Raw genomic sequence first — 19,892 nt, 5'->3', positions numbered from 1 at the left:
GTTTCTCCCTCAGTCTCCATGAGGTCCACTAGAAGCCTTTCCAAACACGATGTGTTGCGTCTTGTGGATCAAGTGCTTTTGGCCAGAGGTATCCCACCCCCCAGGACCTATCCTTCCTTGGGAGGTAATCACCCATCTCCAAAACCCCCTTCTTATTCTCCTCCTTCATTGCCTTTGAAGTCCATTGATATAGCACAGTCTTCCTCATCTGCGGTTCCCTTTATGGATCTCACTAAGGAACCGCAGTTGCCTTCGTGGCAGAAAAGTTATGCTATGACCCAGGATTGACAGTTGTGGCACGTGTAAATCTGTTGCTCCACAGCCATCCGGGGACTCCGAGATGGCAGGCTGAGCCACTTAGGCGAGGGGTGACCCCTGTCCTGGACACTCACTACTCTTCAGATGGACCAGCCTTTCAACAGATGGAGAAGGCTTTCTCTTCCGCTGGCGATACTGGACCGTCTATCCTCCCCCCCTCCTCTGGTACACTGGTTTCACAAGTTGCACCTAGCAGACACCAGTTGCAAGGGCCTCAGGACATATTCCCACAAGAAACCCCTTTTCTGCTGTCTTCCCCAGCTTCTCCCTCTGAGGAAGTCCACCAGACATGTTTGTGTAAGAGGAAGCACATGGACTCCACAGAGGAGTTCCTCACTGAAGACACAGACTTTGATGAGGGGGAAGGATCCCCTCGGTCACCCTCTGAGGTATCCTTCGGTGATCTCCTCGAAATCCTCAAACAGAGAGGTGACTGGCAGCCCTCCAGTCTGACCTCTAAGGAGTCTGTGTTCCTGCAGGCTTTTCGCGCCCGGCCTCCTACCTCCTGGGTTACTCCACCTGCTGATGAACTTGTCCGGCTCGTCATGCAGCGTGCGTGGAAGGCTCCTGACACCATTGAGGCTATTCCCCGGAGACTAGATAAGATTTTGTCCCCTCCTGCTACGGATCCCCATTGGTCAAAAGGTCTCCGTATGGATGCTCTGGTGGTGGCAGCCGCAACAAAAAAGGATCTGGCAGAAGAAGAAAGACTGTCCATCTGCCTAACAAAGGGTCCCGGGCCCTGGACAGGATAGAGAAGCGCACCTTTGCATCAGCGACCTTTACTATCAGGTCCCTGAATTATATGGCACACTTTACCAGGCTTCAAAGGGATCTGATTTCCGAGCTCTCTGAAACCTTGGCTGGTGCCATGTCTGATGAGGTCCGTGATAAAGTGCCCTCTCAACTGGCCACCATTGAGTCAATATCTAACTCCTCTATGTGACTGATATCTCACGCATCAGAAGGAGCAGCTAGAGCGGCAGGTTCAGCTGCGGTCTTGAGACGACACGCATGGATGCACTTGGCAATTTCACGGAACCCTTTAAGGCTTCCTTTCTTAATGCTCCCATTGAGGCCTCTTCATTGTTTGGACCCAAAATTAAAAGCACACTGGCCAGATGTGAACAGGATGGTAAGACCCTTTCTGCTGTAGGTGTCCGTTATTCTTCCCCTCAACGTGCTTTCTCCCTAAACCAAAACAGTGGGAAGATATGGTTCAAGAAGTCCCAGGGTCCTTTCCGTGACACACAGGCCAAGTTCTCCCCTAGAGGCAGAAGGGGAAACTCACAGGGAAGACTCTCCTTTCAAGGCAGAGGGGGTCCATGTAACCAGGGTTCCAGGGACTCTTTCCCTGGTGAATCCTACCAGCGCTCCTGAAGAGCAGCCCAACTCCTTTCCTCTGGAGGTGGTTGGGGGTCGTTTCTCCTTGTATCCTTCTGCCTGGCTAACCATCACCACCGATTCTTGGGTACAAAAGATTATAACCAGAGGTTCTCATATCCTCTTCGATATTTGTCCTGTCCCTTCAACAAACATTCCAGACGTTCCACCCAGTTAAAGGGAAGAAGCAACACTAGAGATAGAAAAGCTGCTAAGAAAGAGAGTCATCCAAATAGTCCGTCCAGACCAGATAGGATCCGGATTCTACTCAAGACTCTCTTTGGTGCCAAAGAAAATCGGGGACTGGAGACCAATTTTGGATCTCAGTGTATTGAACAAGTTTGTCAGAGTACAAAAATTGCGGATGGTCACAATACAGTCTATCCTCCTGCTTTTGGAAAAAGACTGTGGATGTGCTCGATACATCTTCAAGATACGTACTGCCACATAAAAGTGGACAGGCCATCAAAAAGATTTCTGCGCTTCCGTGTGGGAGCCAGTCACTACCAGTTCAGAGTACTGCCCTTCGGACTCTCTACAGCCCCCAGAGTGTTCACAAAATGCATGGCAGTCATCGCAGCTCACTTGCGATTTTAAGCATTCCAGGTGTTTCCATACCTAAACGACTGGCTCATTTCCGCCCTCACCAGACATCAACTGGAAGAAGCCCTGGCATACTCTCTCCTCACTGCACAAAGGCTAGGCATAACCATAAACTGGCAAAAATCCAATCTCATCCCATCTCAGTCGACAGAATTTATAGGGGTTATCTTGGATACAAAGAACTGCAGAGCTGCCATTCCAGAACACAGAATTTTAAGGATAAAGCAACAACTGATTCCAGTCCTTTCAAGGGAGAAATTCACAGCTCACTCTGTTCTACAGCTGTTGGGTTCCATGGCAGCTTCCATCACCATTGTCCCTGGCCAGGTTTCATATGAGGCTTCTACAATGGCTACTGCTCACTCAGTATTATCCCTTTCAGCCAAGATTCAAGTAACTCACAGGTGCAAACAGGATTTAAATTAGTGGATGACACAATCCGTCACAGTGGTCTCGCCCCTTCTCCCCCCAGCAACCCAAGGCCACAGTGACCACGGACACCTCGCTGATGGGGTAGGGAGGGCTATGTCAGGGACAGACAGTCCAAGGCACTTGGTCCAAACTGGAGGCCCATCTGCATATAAATGTTCTAGAGCTGAGGGCGATACTTCTGGCGTTGCAAGCATTCCATCCCCTGCTGCCGTCTGGGACTATTGCGATTCAATCAGACAACATGGCAGTGGCCTGGTACATCAACAAACAAGTTGGAACCAAATCTTGGCCCCTTTGTCGAGAGGCCATGAGGATATGACAGTGGGCGATGGCTACCCACCGTTTTCTTCTAGCAACACACATTCCCGGGAGTTCCAACCTGATAGCAGACAGACTCAGCAGGTGCATTCTACAACCTCACAAGTGGTCCCTGAATCCCTTGATAGTGATGGAGATCTTCCACCGCTGGGGCTGTCCTTGCTGCGACCTCTTTGCATCCCCGACCAACTACAAATGCAGCAACTACTTAGCCCTGATTTCCCCCTCCAGGACAGTCACCCAGGGACGCTCTAGTCCACGATTGGCCCTCGGGTCTTCTTTATGCATTCCCACCTTTTCCCCTCATTCCATAGTTTCTGAAGAAAGCCCGTCAGTTGAAGAGCAAGGTGATCCTCATAGCACCATATTGGCCTCATCAGATTTGGTTCCCCTTCCTTTGGCCTCGCCTTCTAGATGACCATGGATTCTCCGTCCAACCCCGGAGTTGATCTCACATCCACAGAACCTGATTCATCCCAACTTGAACAGCCTGAAGCTCACAGCTTGGCTACTCCAATTCCCTTGATTGCTAGGCAGAATGATCTTTCTTTACCAGTACGTGACATTCTCATTGCATCTCATAAGTCTTCCACAAGAATTACTTATCTAAGCAAGTGGAAAAGATTTACCTGTTGGCTGAAAAATAAACAAGTAGACCCCTTCTCCGCACCAGTGTCGATAATACTAGACTATCTGGCCGACCTTTTCCAATCGGGTCTATCGGCCTCTACCATTAGAGTTCATTTGGCTGCAATTTCTAATTTCCATGAGAGTGTCCAAGATTCCTCTCTTGTGTCTCACAAATTGTGCAAGACCTTTATAAAAGGTGTGAATTATCTGAAACCACCTTTTAGAGAACCTATTCAACCATGGGATCTATCATTAGTTCTACAAGCTCTGACAATGCCACCCTTCGAACCAGCTTCTTCTTGCGACCTCAAGCATTTGTCATGGAAAACTGTGTTTTTGGCCACCATTACTTCTGCCAGATGTATCTCTGAGCTTCAAGCTTTATGATGTATCAAGAGTCCATACTTGATTTTTCATAGAGATAGTGTCTTTGAGAACTAATCCTTCATTTCTGCCAAAAGTGATCTCTGAAATGTCTGTTATCAAACCATTGAATTGCCAGTTTTCTTTCCCAATCATTCAAACAGAGGAGAGTATTGCCTACATACCCACAGGCAAATCCGTTTTTACTTAAACAGGACTAGGTCCTTTTGTAAATCTGACCAGTTATTTTGGCCTATTCTGGACCTAGATTAGGATCTGCTGTTGCTAAGGTCACATTAGCTAGATGGTTGAAGGACTGTGTGACCTTCCTTTATACACAGTGTAATACCCCATTGCCTACTACCATGAAAGCTTATTCAACAAGGTCGGTGGCAACTTCTGCTGCCTTCCATGCCAGAGCTTCTTTACATGACATCTGTGCAGCTGCAACTTGGGCTACGCCTCTTACCTTCATCAATCATTACAAATTGGATTTGGCCTCCAGGGGAAGAGCATCTTTTGGTTCTATGGTGCTCAGGAATGTCCTTCCATGAGAGCCTCCCAGGAATAGAGGTAGCTGGGGACTCTGTCCCATACATAAGTAATGAACGAGGATTAACAATATCAAATAAAGAAGGTATGTCTTAGCATAATGTTCCATCTGTATTGTTGATCCTCGTTCAGTCATTATGACCCTCCCTCCTTCCCCCTCCTGTGGCTTCTAGTGGATCTCACCATCCAGTTCTCTTAGGTCATTTGACCAGAGGTAGCCTCTACCTTCTTTTGACTTGCAAACTCAATCTGATGTAACAGGGAGAGGGGATAATGGGTAAGAGTTTAGCTCGAGAGTATGTAGCTGACACGAGCTTGGAAAATGGCTGGCTCGGTTCCGAGGTCGGAACCGATACCCCATGAGTAATGACTGAACAAGGATCAACAATACAGATGGAACGTTATGGTAAGACATAACTTCTTTTTTATGCAGATAACCAAATTACCCTTAAGTGAGGGAATGGGGAGAAACTAATAGATGTCTTTCTAAATTGACAAATTTGGAAAAAGTGGTGGTGGAAATGTAGGCTGATGTACTACATTTACTTGAAAAAGAATGTTTGCCAATTTAAATTTCTTATTCTGTCAACTTCTCAAGATGATTGTACTAATATTTAGAGTTGTCCTTAATTATTTCTGCATTTAACCCTGAAGTGATTGACAGTCTTTAAATTGTTTATATGTAAAATGCCCTACAGTGTTTTGTATATGCTGTGTATGTGCTTTAGTGGCTTAGTTATGTTTGAAAATTGATATGTCAGCACTGGGCTTGGAAGAAAACAAGAATCCCCAAGCACAAGCCCATTTCTTGTCAGAAGTGTAAATTTCACACACTCAAACTTCTACCTTTGACCACTAGCCAAAAGGCTAATTGACAGGTACTGGGCTGGCCCAATGAAGGTAAAAAGCCACAAGCCCATTTCACTGCATATACTTCTGATTAAGAACAGTTATAATCACATCCATTGCCAACACTCTCAACAGTGGTACAATTAAATGATATGCATCCAAGGATTCCACTTTATAATTACTAAACTCACATGCAAGCTAAAAGGATTAATAATAACCCTACTACCAAAAATGAGAAACTTAACCTCAACAAGAAGACCATTCACAATTTAAGTCAGGAAACCCTACATGAAGCCCAGTTCGACAATAGAAACGGACTGAGACTGTGAACATCGGAGGTTTTCATTATAAATGAATAGACGCACCTGGGGCCACCTTACCATCCAAGATGGGAAAAAAAAAACTTGGCATTCTGTTTTGATCAAAGTGCTTTTTCACCTTGGTTGCATGCTCTCCGCTAAGTCAAGACGGTACTAATCTGCTGAACACTAAGCTGCCACAAAGTGACAGTGGAAGTCTAGTGACCAGGAACTACACTGGGCTTCATCTCATGCCTGGACCTGACCTCTGTGTGGGATAGCTCAAAATTGTCTGTGCTGCAAACTCCATTTGTTAGTGGTGTGTGTTCCATTTGATAAAATGCAAAGCTTATTATCATTCTTCCACTCAGGAAAGTATTAGAATGAGAAAAGTTTTGTCTGGAATTATTTAATAGTAATACGTCATATTTTTGTTGTAAAAGTGCAAACTATCACAGTTCAATTGTTAAATATTGCTCTTTGTGTTCATTTTAAGGTGCTTCATCTTTCCTTGGGTCACAGCTACACTCCAGCAGTACTGTCTCTGTGTGGTTCCCCTGTTTTCTTTGAACAGTGTGCATTAGTCGTCCGTTACTATAGAGCTCAATGCGAAATGTCACAGCACCAGTTATTCTCTTCAGTCCACCACAGCTTAATTTTTTTCATAAAACATTTTCTACTTTTGCTGCCTAATGCTAAACTACTAATGCACAGCAGTCTAATATTTGGCATTTTTAAGTGTTTTTTTTTTATTTGAGTAGTTTTAGGTTTCAGCAATTTTGTAGTGTGTGGGCTGATTTGAATGTTTTGTAAAGTCTTAGAATGATGAAATACGATTTAGGAATGTGAGTAAATGCAGGTCTGACTAGAAACCCATGTGTTTAGGTGAGTTTCTCAATTTCCACAGTGGTTAGGGATTTTATATTCTTCCTGGAGAGAACTGACTAAAGTCAAACTTGATTTAAAAAATGCTTTTATTTTTGAAAAAAAAAAAAAACCATTTCTGTGCAATTGCTGAATCTGAGTAAAGGGCTGTGATTCATTAATCGGTAAAATGGCCAGATTTAAGTAGAGTGCTGTGATCTTTGTAAAAGTAGACCAGGGTATGAATGGGGGGCATTTACAAAATAATGGCAGAGTAGTAACCTGAATATTGAACCTTGAAGAGCCCAACAGAAACCTGGTTCTGTCCTTGAGGGGGGTTGCATATGGCGTCTATATTACAATGTTGAAACGTCGTAATATCGAACACCTAAACATTGACCCATATTCATTGAAACACATTTACCCAAATCGATGAACACTTACAGTGCAAAAAAGCACTTGTCCCGCAATCCCACGTAACTACCCTAACCTAAAACAACCCCACCCATGGGAGGGCTTTGCCCCCCCCCACTCCCCGACTTGGGGGGCTGTGCCCCCACACCCCCCTAACTAAATATACCAACTCCGAGATCACACTACAGCAGAGAAAAGGGCAACACCGTGTAGTTGGCCAACTACATCTTTGCCCTAGAAGTATTCATCGATTTGCGTAAATGCGTTTAGATGAATACAGTTTGATGTTTAGGCGTTCAATATTACATTTCAACGTCGTAGTACAGAACCTGCATATGGACTGGAGTTTTACTTTGGGTGTTCTGTTCTGAAAGAAACTGGGCAGTCACTCATTTACACTGATTCTAGGGCAAAACATGTTCATTTCAGATAAAAGAATTGTGTTTAGTTTCAGCAGACAAGCCAACTAGAGCACTGGGCCTCCTTTTCTGTCACAACCTAGTTAGTGAAAGAAAATGCAAGTATAATGTCAGATGTCAGTATAAACCACTTATGTACAACTGATCGAAAAACATCTTTTAATGTGCTGATTAGCACTAATGCACAAAGTTCATTATACAGGAAAAAAGCTAACACCACATTATTGTGACATCCCCACACTGGGCCAGTAATCAAGAGCTTGAATCCTCACCACTGACACTGGAGAGGCACATTAACTTGGAATGCAAATGGATACAGTCAGTATTTCCAGATACAGACCTGTCTGCATCAAGTACAGTTTCCTTTAAGAGCACACAGGGAACACACTCAGCCCAGGGTCTGGGTTTTTCTCTCTCTGTCTCTCACCAGGTTTTCATTAAGGCTCCCCACTGGCACAGCTGCAGAATTGAGACCACAGCTGAGTGTACAAGCCAAGTCCTTCAACACCCATTCTGTGAAACCAGTGCTTCATGCCCTTGCTCCAAGTATCTGACATACGCACTCTGAGATTTAATTTTCACACACACACCTCGGAAAGACTGGCAAGGATTACCTGCTCTACCAACTTTACCCAGACTGTAAGGTAGATGCCTTTACCCAGACTGTAAGGTAGATGCACTGCCACCAGTCTTACTATAAGGTCTTAATAGGGTATCCAATTATATTGAGTGAAGTTAATATTAATACAAATGGTAATGTTGACCAAACAGCCAGGCTTTCAGGAGTTGCCACAGTTATCACCAAATAAATATATGCAGATACTCTTAACGTTTAAATATTTTCTAAAAGAAGCAGCCACAATGAAAAGATTAAATATGTTTAATAATAAATAATAAAAGAACAAGAAAATACTAAATATCTATTTGCAGTAAAGACCAGAGTTTCAGCCACAGGAAATATTTAAATAACAGAGATGAATAGATTCACACAGACACAGAAAAACAGTACTTAACTAATCTGACTATATTTTCCTGACTAATCTAAAGAGTTACTATTCCTGGTTCACTTACTAGAGCAAGCCAAGATGAAGTAGGTGAGGGATCTTTGTGTCAGGTTCCAAGAAACAAACTGCTCAGTCTGACTGAGAGACTTCTCAATATAATATCTAAATATTTCTGGGATAGCTTACAGAATGACATCGCATCTGGTCATCTGACTTCTAGTTCCCATGCATCCTCCCCATTGCTATAAGTTGTCAGGATCTATCACATAGATGTCAGTAATACACACGCACACACACCCAGGCTTGCTAAGATCTTACTGCTGCAGCTCCTGGAACTCGTAAAGCAATTTCAAACCTCCACCCTTTCAGAGTAGCAATTAGCTCCCTGCTAGAGGCAGTACAGAAGGCTTCCTGACACTTGGTTTCCCAGACATTTTGACTCTGGCTGCAACCAGAACTGTAAGATACAATCTTTATGGCCTAATTTAATTTCAACTATTTTTTCAAAGTTAGCTGGAACTGAGATTAACCTCTTCTCTTCCAGTATTGTGTTAAAATGTACACATTTAATTCAGTTTCAGTGCACATTTAATTCAGTTATAGTACAGTCAGGACCCACTGCAGGTACATTTTTAACACAAGCAGCTTTACAAATGCATACACAAGCATCTGTACAAATCAGTTTGATATTCAAATAACATATGATTATTTACAAAATTCCAGCTACCTGTGCTCGCATATGTTACGCATCCACTGCCTTACTTCTGCTGGCATACGTGGTAGTACCTCGTATCATCACATTTATACTTAGTAATATATTGTACTGTTGACGCAGGATGTGCTCCAGGGAATACTGTCCTGCAGGTAAAAACAAAAGAGAGTAATTTGGTTAGATATTTAAGTTATAAATCCAATGTGTTTTGCTTTCTTTCATTCAGCTCAGACAGGTGAATAAAGTGGAATGGTAAGTAATATTATAATAGATTATTTGAAAGTCCTGAGCTACTGTTTGAAATTTAGTTGATGTGAAGCCTGCACTGGTCTTTGCAAATACATTTTATACAGAATTCTGCTACAAGAGTAAGTCTTTGGGCATTCAGACTGAAGTGGTAGATTCAGTTCTGCATTATCTCTACGTTCTACAAATTTATGTTGGAGGCCAAGCCAGTGATGAATATGCTCCTTTAAGGATGGGTAGAAGTACTTCTTTGACAGTGGTAGTCCTGTTGTGTTTACTAACTTGGTTGTACATACTGCTGTATTTTCATAGAGCTTTGATGTAATTTTATTTCTTACAAAGATGTCAAGGAAATGTATTCTGTTCATAAGCCTTTAAGGAACTATATTCATTCATTGAAGTTACTTGAATTTACCCAAAGGAAAAAAAAATTATCATTTACTTAGAAAGTGTCTGTAATTCTCACTAGTCAGGAGAGTGAAAAATGTCCTAAAATAAGCATGAAGTTATTGAGGCATGAGTTTGATCCTGCTTTTAGGAAAGGGTCGGACACTACAGCTTTTAAAACCGAGAAGGAGAAAGAGGGCTGTTCAGGACATTTCTAAGTGGTGTTACAGTGAAGGTATTTAACTAATGGGGGTAGGGGTAGCTACCACCAATCCCTCTTTTCTATGGTGATTTTTCATTGCCAGTTTTTCCTTTGAAACTTGATAAGCAGTGGCAATGAAACATTAATAAAGTTGTGTAAAAAATGTTATATTTAAACACTTCTGTGATTTATGATAGAAACAAGAAGACTGCTTTTGAAGTAGTGATAGTATTTTGCATGTGGTGAATGTGTGGTTTGCTCTGTAAAATTTCACATTTCTTCAAGAAATACCGAACTTTGAGATCTGAAAAAAGTGACAGCTCTGAGCAAAGTTTTACACCTGTAGGCTGTAAAAAAATTTAATTCTTGCTTCTCACTCCCCTGACACATCATTTTGTGTTCAGACACCATTTCACAATAGTTTGCTTTCCTTATTGATTTTTTTGTTCCAGATTTTGTGTCCATGTTTACAGATGCACCATCTAATGGCCTTACAGTACTTACTGTAACTCAGAAAACAAAGAATGACATGACCGTGTGGAGTGAGGAAGTTGAAGAAGAGAGGGATCTACTTCTAGAAAAAGTAAGTAACTGAGATTCTGTTAAAAGTATAATTTCCCTGCCTCCATTGTAGAGAGTTATTCATTTACTTTTTCTGCAAGGAATTGCTGCACAGTTAAGGGTTGCTAGATCATTCTGGGAACTTGAGTTTTCCATGCAGCATGCTTTTATATGTTTGTCATTTTTCTAAAGGAAGTAATTAGAAGCATTTTATTAGATGTAGTAGACTTGGAAAACTACATGTCTATCATTGAAGGATTGTATTCATCCATTCCTATTATATTCATCCATTCCGATCATCCAGCTTTCTATAAAGTTACGGAAGATTCCACTTTTGTGGTTACTCTGGTGCCTGTTCAGATTTGCCGCATGTCACAAACTGGGCATGTTCCTGTCCTTTAGTCTTGATAGTTTGGTTTTGATGTGCATTTAGTATGAATTTTGATCTTGCTCTCACTGGCCAAGTTGCCTGCATTCACATGTCTTGCAGGCAAGGAAAATCCTTGTTTGTGTCAAATTATCAGCCCAGATCTGCTCCCACTATTCCCTTATGTCAGGAAGGAGCATAAATCTAAAATACTGCACAAAGCATCAGGGGTGGAGCCTGTCACATTTTGCCTGTAAAAGGAGAAACCTTTAGTCAACCGTGTGAGCTAAAAGATGGTAGCTGTCTAAAGCTGGTTAGATGAGGCCTGGTAGAAGGGTCCATTTCATGATCATGTGTATAGATTGGAGTATTACCACAGGAACAGACCCACTGTTGGTGACCATGGTATAATCTTCCTGCATTTGTCTGATGTTAAACTGCCACAAATAGTCACCAAGAGATGCTGAACTTCTCCTCTGCTAACAAGGATTCATGCATGTGCCAGTCCCTTGCCTCAGAGGAAAACACAGGACCATGAGAGGCATTCAGCAGCTGCTGTTGAGGGGAAGGGATTGTGTCCCTAAAGATGCTGCCACTGTCCAGTCCTTTGGTTGTCTCACTGGAGACTGTGGCAAATCAGTCTGCTATCCTAGAGCCCTCTGTTGAGTTATATGGACAAAGATCAGAGAAACATAGGCTGCAAGAGTCACTTCTAGGAACTCCCCCTAGGAACTCCCCCTTTCCCAGCTCACCCAGCCATTTTCCTTCAGGAATGTCTGTCAGGTTTTCCTTTGTCAGGTACATAGCTTGAGGCCAACACATGAAAGGGATGCCTGTTTAGTGCTGTATTTGTGGGTACAGGACAGTGTGAAGTACATTATGAAGTTAGGATCAGGCGTAGTGTAGGCATGTCTTCTTGATGTCCTAATCTCATGTGGGCTGTCAGTTGTTGGACACCTGGAGAGCATCAGTTAGATACTGACCTTTGCCTGTAACTGTACTTAACACATGCATCTCCTACTAGCAGGGATATGATATTCCCTACACAGGCTTCTGTGAGATTTCAGAAGATGCAGAGGCCATTATCACTGAAATGAGCAAGCATAAACACTCTGATTCTCCCTGACGCAAATGACCGCCTTTTTTAAGAGGCTTTTGTACTTATGACAGTATGTGTTGGTCTTGTGTTCTCATTTCAGCCCTCAGAAGTACCTTTTGGCATACCCGGGGAAACAAAAAGTAAAAATCCTTTTGTTACCCCTCCCCAACACAGCTGGTCATTTTAGAATGCTGTACATAAAAACTGGAGGCACGATGTCTCTTCCCCACGGTGTCTCTTCCCCTTTTTACACCTAGGGAAGTGGGTATCCCTTTATAGTATAGACCCTTACTAAGCACCCTTGTGCAAAAGACTACTTTGTATTTTCTTTGGTGCAGCGTAGATCTTGATAGGTGTTGGAATCCACAGCACTTTTGCCACCTTGCTGTCTGATGAGAGTGCAAAACTCTGCACATATAAGTGTGTATATCCTTTTCCATGTCAAGATTTGTTCCCCAGTTTCATCTTACCTGTTCCTTAGTTAATCCAGGTGTGACGCCACCACACTGGACCAGTGATCAGGGAGCCTGAATCCTCACCACTGACATGGAGAGGGACATTCAGTTGGAAAACAAATGGATATACACCGCATTTCCAGCTGCAGCTCTCTGCACCAAGTACAGTTTCCCTTAAGAGCACACAAGGAACGCAGTCAGCCCAGAGTCTGGATTTCTTTATATCTGTCTCCCTTCAGGGCCCCAGTAAGACTCCTCACTAGCACAGCTACAAGTCCTCAGCTGAGTGTCCAAGCCATATTCTCCAGCACCCTCTCTGTGAAACCAGTGCTTCCTCTCCCTGCTCCAAGTAGCTGACGCACACACACACATACCCACACCCCTGGGAAAGGCTGGCACAGATTTACCTGCTGTACCCCCTTCTGCCTAGAGTATAAGGTAGTTATCACTGTTACCAGACACACCACAATCAGCTACTCTAAGGCTCTTAACAAAGGGTGTCAATTATGCTGCATAATGAATGGTAGTAGTTGCCAAGACACTAGGCCTTTAGGAGTGGCCCACACAGTGTCACCAAATAAATGTAAGCATTCCCAAAGGTTAAATACTTTCTAAAAGGACCAGCCACGATAAAGGTTTTAAATATATTTAATAATAAGTAACAAAAGAACATGAAAATACTGAATATATATTTACAGTAAACCACAGAGTTCAAGCCACAGGAATCATCGAAAATAACATTGATGGATACACTCGGACAAATAAAGAAAAACAACATCTAAACTAAGCTTCACTATATTTTCCTAACTGAATCCAGGAGAATTACTGTTCCCTACTTACTTAATAGAGCAAGGTAAATGATATGGTGAATGGTCCTTCTTGTTATCAGGCCCAAGACAGAATACTCTATACTGAGAGATTTCTCTTTGTAATATCTAAACTTTCCAAGATGGTTGGCAGAATGACCTAATTCGGTCACGTGACTGTAGGTTCTCACACTGTTACTTTTTGAAAGTTAAGACCGATTTTAGCATAGATGTGATAAGATGCATATCTAAAGTTTGCTAATGTTTATGGCAGGGCCTGGGGCTTCCCCTCTTTTTAGTGAGCTAATGAACAAAGGCTTCTTCCAGAAATGCCATCTCCAGTCCTACTCAGAGCTGTGAGATAAGCAGTTCCATGGCCTAACAGGTGGTCCAATTAACAGTATTTTTCTTAAAGTAAGAAGTAAGCTAGCTGTTTAACCCCTTCTCTTCCATTGTCCTTTGCTAACATGTATATTCCTTCTCTGTCCAGCAGGACCCACTGTTGATACATTTTTAACACTAGCAACTTTACAAGCACATGTTGATTTTCAAATGCCATACAGTTCTAATAGTTTTGCAACATAAGCTTCTGTACAAGTCGGTTTGATATTCAAATGCCAAACAGTTCTAATACATTTGTAACACAAGCATGTTGTATAAATCAGTTTGATATTCAACAGGCTTGTCATTCTTTATAGAACTCCAGCTGGTTATGCTGGTACTAGCCCATATCGTCACACCATGTTCCAGTCTCGTCATGTAGCTAAGGCCCCTGGAGAACTTAAGGACCTTCCTGATTTGAGGCTTACAATGGCCAGTGTCTTCTAAGGTAGTCTATTGGTCAGTCTTCTAAGGTAGTCTACAACATTGATTTGCAAGTGGGCTTTTTCTAGGGCTGCAAGTGTGGATGTGTGCTTGCACAGGATAGCATGGATGAGGCTGCTCTCCCATAGAGAAGCTCAGGAACATTCTGCCCATGTAAGGGGGGAGGTACTTTTCATTCAGAACTGGGTTGACGAAAACAGGCCCTCATCACTATGGAATGACTGCATGATCCATCTCCTCAGATCTTCTCTTCCTTTTCAAAGTCTGGTCAGCCCCAAGGGAGGAAATAGCTTCCTTACGTGCTTAGGGAAGGCACTGAAATGTTAAAATATTGCACTATCTGTGCTGGTAAAGTCATCCAAGAGGATTATCTTGCAGGCTGCACTGTTGTGGTGCTGATAAATCTTGGGACATTTTGTTATGAGACAGTGGGTGTCCTTGTTTACCCTGGTGTGGGGGACGATTATAAAGAACAGGGAGATTCTGGAAGTTTTCCATGTCCTGGAGCACTCTAGTCTTCTCCCTAGAAATGACTTTAGTAATGGACGAGATCATGGCAAGGGAGTTCTTAAGACTTGCACAGACTGTAGTGTCAGAAGAGGTGGTAAAGGCTGTCCCTTTCTTAGGATGAAAAGGCAGGGGTTATACTCCCATCAGTCCCACAATCTAAAGGAGATGGGGCATTTCCTCCCCTATTGTAAACTTCAGCAACTTCATGACACATTGCCACATTTGATATATCGGGTGTCAGATACTGGGAACCTGTAAAGTTACCACATGGATTATGTCCACATGTCCTTTTTGATTGAAGTAGAATGGATGAAAAATAGGTTGCACTTTTCCTCACTGCTGTGACGTTGGAATTGGTATATAGAAGTTGGGGGGGGGGGTACAGGAGGGGGCTTGCCCTCCTTCGAAAATCTTTGCTCTGTGTTTGCTAAAAAGTGGTTTTCAGCTAATTTTTCCCTGCTGAATGTCATTTAGTTAAAATGCATTCAGTAGATCAACATAAGTCTTCAAAAACATGAGCCCCTGCTTGGGAGATTGTGATCAACAGGGTACATGAATTGTCTCTAGGCATGACAGACTCCTTTTTATCCAACATAACTTCGGACTCAAGTAATAGATTTGTATTGATTCATCACACAGAAAAAAGTCCAAGTTTCACATCTGAACTCCGAAGTACTTTAGTAAATTACTTTAGTAAAAAGTTGTAAAAACAAATACAAACAGTTGTTAACACAGTGTTAAGCGCTTTCGTCAAAAAATTACATCATTAGAACCCTGATGGACATTTTTTCTGTATTTTTCATTCATTCCTTGGTAGTTACGGCCCATTACTTTTGTACTGTTTCATGGTATTGGGAGGAGAAGGATGTCCATATGTTCTTTTAATTGGATGAATGCTGCCCGCTGGAGCTGTCCAGGATCTTTCTGGAAATGTTTTTGGAGTGATTGCTTCCTTGGCTGCAGTCTTTGGTGATCGCACTACATTCAGAAAAGTCCTCTGATTCTCTGTCTCAGAGGAAAACCTTTACAAGAAAATAGTTAAAATACTGTTTCTTCTGCCTTTGGATGGATGAGGAGATCATGACCCTGGCCAGATAATTAATGCTGCAGTGCAGCACCAAACTTTGATTTGCCTTATACACTTGGTGGTTTATCATAGTTTTTATTCTTCTGCCTTTGAATGAAGTTGTTGCCCTTGAGTGTGAGGTGATCGTGATTTCTCTAAAAACCATATTGGTGCGTCAATTCCTGTCACTGAGCTGTGGAGTGGTGGCCCATACCAACATACCTTCTTGTGGGTCTCTATCCAGACCAGTAACATATTCGCATGACTGGTGTTTTGCATTTGAGGTAAGAGGCTCACCTAGGCTTCTACAGAGTGCAAGAAGTTTGGTTTTCTTTGGAGAAGGAAGGTTTCACATTAGTAAGCAGGAGCTTAGAGTTTAGGCTTCTTTTGAGGGCACTCCTCATATGTTCAGGCCATACAGTTAAATATTTCTTAAGTAAAAAGGAGACACAAGGTGATGCTTGTCTGGCTATGAACTGTAGAGAGGGGCACTGCTTTCAGCATTTCCATTCATGTAGAAGTGAATGAGCTAGTGGATTCTCCAAGCTGCTGACTGTATCTTTTCCTTTGAGCGATGGATTCAGATGGTACAGCTTGTCCCCAGTCTTCTGAAAACTGTGAACCCTGAAGATCGACCTGTTTGCCACTTAGGAGAATGTGGTTCTTTCCTTTTTCTTCTCAGTGCAGTGGAACAAGGTGCAAGTGTCAGTGAATGTCTTCTCAAGTCTTTAATATGGGAGAGTCCTGTATGCAGCTCCACCATTATTTGTACCCTTTGTTATTTCAGACCTCAATAAAGAGAGACAAAAACTGTGGCATTGTCTCCTGATGGCTAAGGAGTATGTGAATTCAAGCACCAAAGACCTCTAACAGTGACCACATGTTTTAGTCTTAGCAGGAGATTTTCTGAATGGTTGTGGTTATAGGGGACTCCATCTCAGAACCTTTCTTCTGCATTCCCTAACATGCATATGCCTCCAGGTTGAAATGCTTCTCATTATAAGCATGTATGCATACTGTACTGCCCTATTTGGCTAGTTTACAGATGTTCAGTATCTTTTTGCTTCAGGCATGCTTCTTCATAGTCAGCTGAGAGTGCTGTTTTTTTTTTCTGTGCATCACGACATGCAGCTTGGCTTGCTTATGACCCAGGATCCTGTTGGTGTTGCAGCTCCTTAAAGGAGTAATGCATCTTCATCTTGTTTTGAAGAGCTTTCCTCCTGTTGAAACGGGAGGTTAATGACGGACAGGTTTAAAAATTCAATGTTTGATATGGTTAGCTTTGTTTGAAAATCCAATGTTTTCAGATGGTTAGCTTTGTTTGAAACAATGAAGTTTATTTTGAGGAAGACTCTCTTCCTAGAGGACATCATCATTTGTGTGAGTAGGATTTTAGAACTGTAGAGTATTTTCTTTCAGCAGCTATACCTGGTGATCCATGGCAATTTTGTACCCCTCAGGATAAATCCTCACTTCCTCACAAAAACTGTTTGAGTTGTCCCTAAACCTGTTCATTCATCTCCAAAGTTGTTTGCAAGTTAGAAAGAAATGACCTTTCAACTTTGAATGCTGACCATCAACTCCGGGGTTAAAAGAAACCGGTGCAGGTGCATACGTTTAGGAAGACAGACCAGATGTTTCCCCTCCTTCAGTCCAGGTAGAGTGCTTGCAGCAACCAAGCAGTAATTTTTCAAGTAGACTGTATTGTATTGTATTTATAAGGTAAAGGTTCCGGATAGCACGTGGAAGTGGAGAGAATATGGAAAAACCAACATAAATGCTTCTACCACTTACTAAAGACCAAATCCTGGTCACTCGACTTGCACTTTACACTTGCACATATGCTGCTGTTACTGTACTTGCTTATTTTGTATGTTAAATTTCTGTTTGCGTGCTGACGGTGATTTCAGAGCTTTTTGGTTTTCTTTGCAGCTGTGTGACTTTGTAGTTAGCATATACAGGTAAAAGGATGTTTTTCTTCTTGTTGGAGCAGTGTGGCTTCCTGTTGCAGAAATATACTGTTTTAATCTGGTTGAACCTTTGGCCATTTGCTGCCATGTTGACCAGTAGCATTGGCAAATACCTAGGCCCATTTTTGGTAACAAGAATTGAGGGCCCAGCCTATACTAAGGACCCAAGTCAGTGGAAGGGAGGGATCAGTGTGCCTGCCATAAAGCTCTAGACTTCTAGTTCTGTAAACTGCTGGCTGCCTGGTGTCCAGTTGCCCAGTCTGGGTTACTAGGGATAGCTCTGTTGAACAAAAGCTGGATGTAAAACCAATCAGTATGTCAAGAATGAACTAAGGATTGCTGAATGGACTATAGATTCTCTGGCATGATGCAGTTTGTAAGTGGACAGTGTGATAAGGAGGAAACTGGACATCCTGGAAGGGCAGTACACCAGAGTTACTTGGCATGGGACCCAGAGTACTGTTCAAAGCAGGACAGAATAGAAATGTTGTGGGTATTGTGGTGAGATAGTCTTCTGAAGACAGTGAGGGATGTTGTCGGAACTGGTAATAAACTTGTGTCAATCAGATTGCAGTATAAAGAGAGGGCAGTTTTCCTAAACTTGCCTGTGCTCTACAACAGGCTTGTGATGGCAAGGAGAATTGCATTTGCAGGCAGCAGTGCAGGACCTACCAGTAAAGAACAAAACTAATTTGTGTTGTTAGTGGGGAACCTGAATACATGTATCATTGCAGGCAGAACAGAATACAAGGACTTCCTGGGTCCACATGGATGGTGTAACAGGAGTAAAGGAGAGGCCGTTCTAGACTTCTGTCTGGTAAATTTGGCCAGCAGATGGTTCACTAGGAGAGCTAGTGCAAACAAACAATAGTAGTCAACATGCAACTCTGTCTCCTCCTAAGGACACTGGGGTAGAGTCAGAGATTGCAAAATCATCCCCAGTGAAATTCTCTGCCCCCAACAAAAATCCCTAGTGGCTGTAGTCTGGCACAAGAAGTGGTCAGAAAAGACTAAAGTCAACAGAGACTAGACCTGGAAGTTGACTGAAATGAAAGCACAAAAGGTCAAGAACATTGCTGTAGCACCTCAGGAAGAAGAGTGGAGTTGATGAATAACAGCATCTTAAAACATGTGAAAACAATAGGATTGATATGTGGCTGAGCCAGCTATGGAAATATGAAGAAAGGTGCTGGTGAAATGCAGAAGTCCTGGAAGGTATTAAAAGAAAGGAGTGCAAGAAAAAGAAGTTGAATGTATTGAAGATGGACCACGCTAAGGAGGAGTACTGGTTGGCAAACAGATGCTAAGAGATTAGTCAGAGTGACAATGAAAATGGGTATCAGAGAAGCACTGCCAACTTCTGGAAAGTGTTTCAACAGATGGCACAAAGAAACTTTATCAGATTGCAAGGCAAATACATAAAGGTAAAGATAGTCACCGTTCACCAAGGATGCCAGCAGCAGTCTTGTTTAGCAAGTCTGGAAGGCATCAAAGGCTGGTGGAAGGGGCGCTTCAGTAGCTTAAGAAAACATCCACAGAAGATGCACTGCCTCATGCACAATGTGCAGTGAAGGAGGAAATAGTGCTATTCTGATTTCTTCTAGGATAGAGTTCTAAGGAAAATGAAATTTTAAGCAGCAGGCTCAGATAGTTGGATGTGGCAGAGGTAAAGATGTTAAGATTTGCACTGGGTGTGACGAGGGTAGACAGGATTAGGAATAAGTATATTAGAGGGTCAGCCCAGGTTGGATGGTTTGGAGACAATGCCAGAGAGGCGAGATTGCTTTGGTTTGGACATGTGCTGAGGAGTGATTCTGGGTATATTGGGAAAAGGATGCTAAGGTTGAAGCTGCCAGGTAAGAGTAAAAGAGGAAGGCCTAAGATAAGGTTTATGGATGTAGTGAGAGAGGGCATGCAGGTGGTTGGTGTGATAGAGCAAGATGCATATGACAGGAATAAATGGAAACAGATATCCACTGTGGCGACCCCTAGTGGGAACAGCAGAAAGAAAAAAGAAGAAGCTCAGATAGTTGCAGTGGATATGATCAAGATGTTGTGTGAGCAAAGGGAGAAATGGTTCCTGAGTGTATGGTGAGAGAGGCATGTCTCTGATGACTGGAGAATAAGCATTCTTGTGCCAGTGTACAAGAACATAAACCTTTACAGCTATAGGCAATAGTGCCAGTGTACAAGAAGAAAAAGGGGGCATTCACAACTGTAGGCTGTACAGAGGTATGG

At 42.6% G+C, this 19,892-nt stretch overlaps 1 protein-coding gene across 2 annotated transcripts in view; it reads left to right on the top strand.

Moving 5' to 3' along the window:
• MMADHC (metabolism of cobalamin associated D) overlaps nucleotides 1-19,892 on the top strand; it is a 287,294-nt gene that overhangs the window by 185,461 nt on the left and 81,941 nt on the right. For both annotated transcript variants that reach the window (XM_044074878.1, XM_044074877.1), the window contains exon 6: nucleotides 10,448-10,578. In XM_044074878.1, coding sequence (XP_043930813.1) covers nucleotides 10,448-10,578 — 131 coding nt within the window. The remainder of the gene's footprint in view (nucleotides 1-10,447; nucleotides 10,579-19,892) is intronic.

The sequence above is a fragment of the Protopterus annectens genome, chromosome 6.part0, assembly GCF_019279795.1.
Source record: "Protopterus annectens isolate FY-2018-M chromosome 6.part0, PAN1.0, whole genome shotgun sequence".
In the NCBI taxonomy this organism is placed as follows: Eukaryota; Metazoa; Chordata; order Ceratodontiformes; family Protopteridae; genus Protopterus; species Protopterus annectens.
Note: the sequence above shows the minus strand (reverse complement) of the source record. Positions and strands in the feature narration are given on the sequence as shown.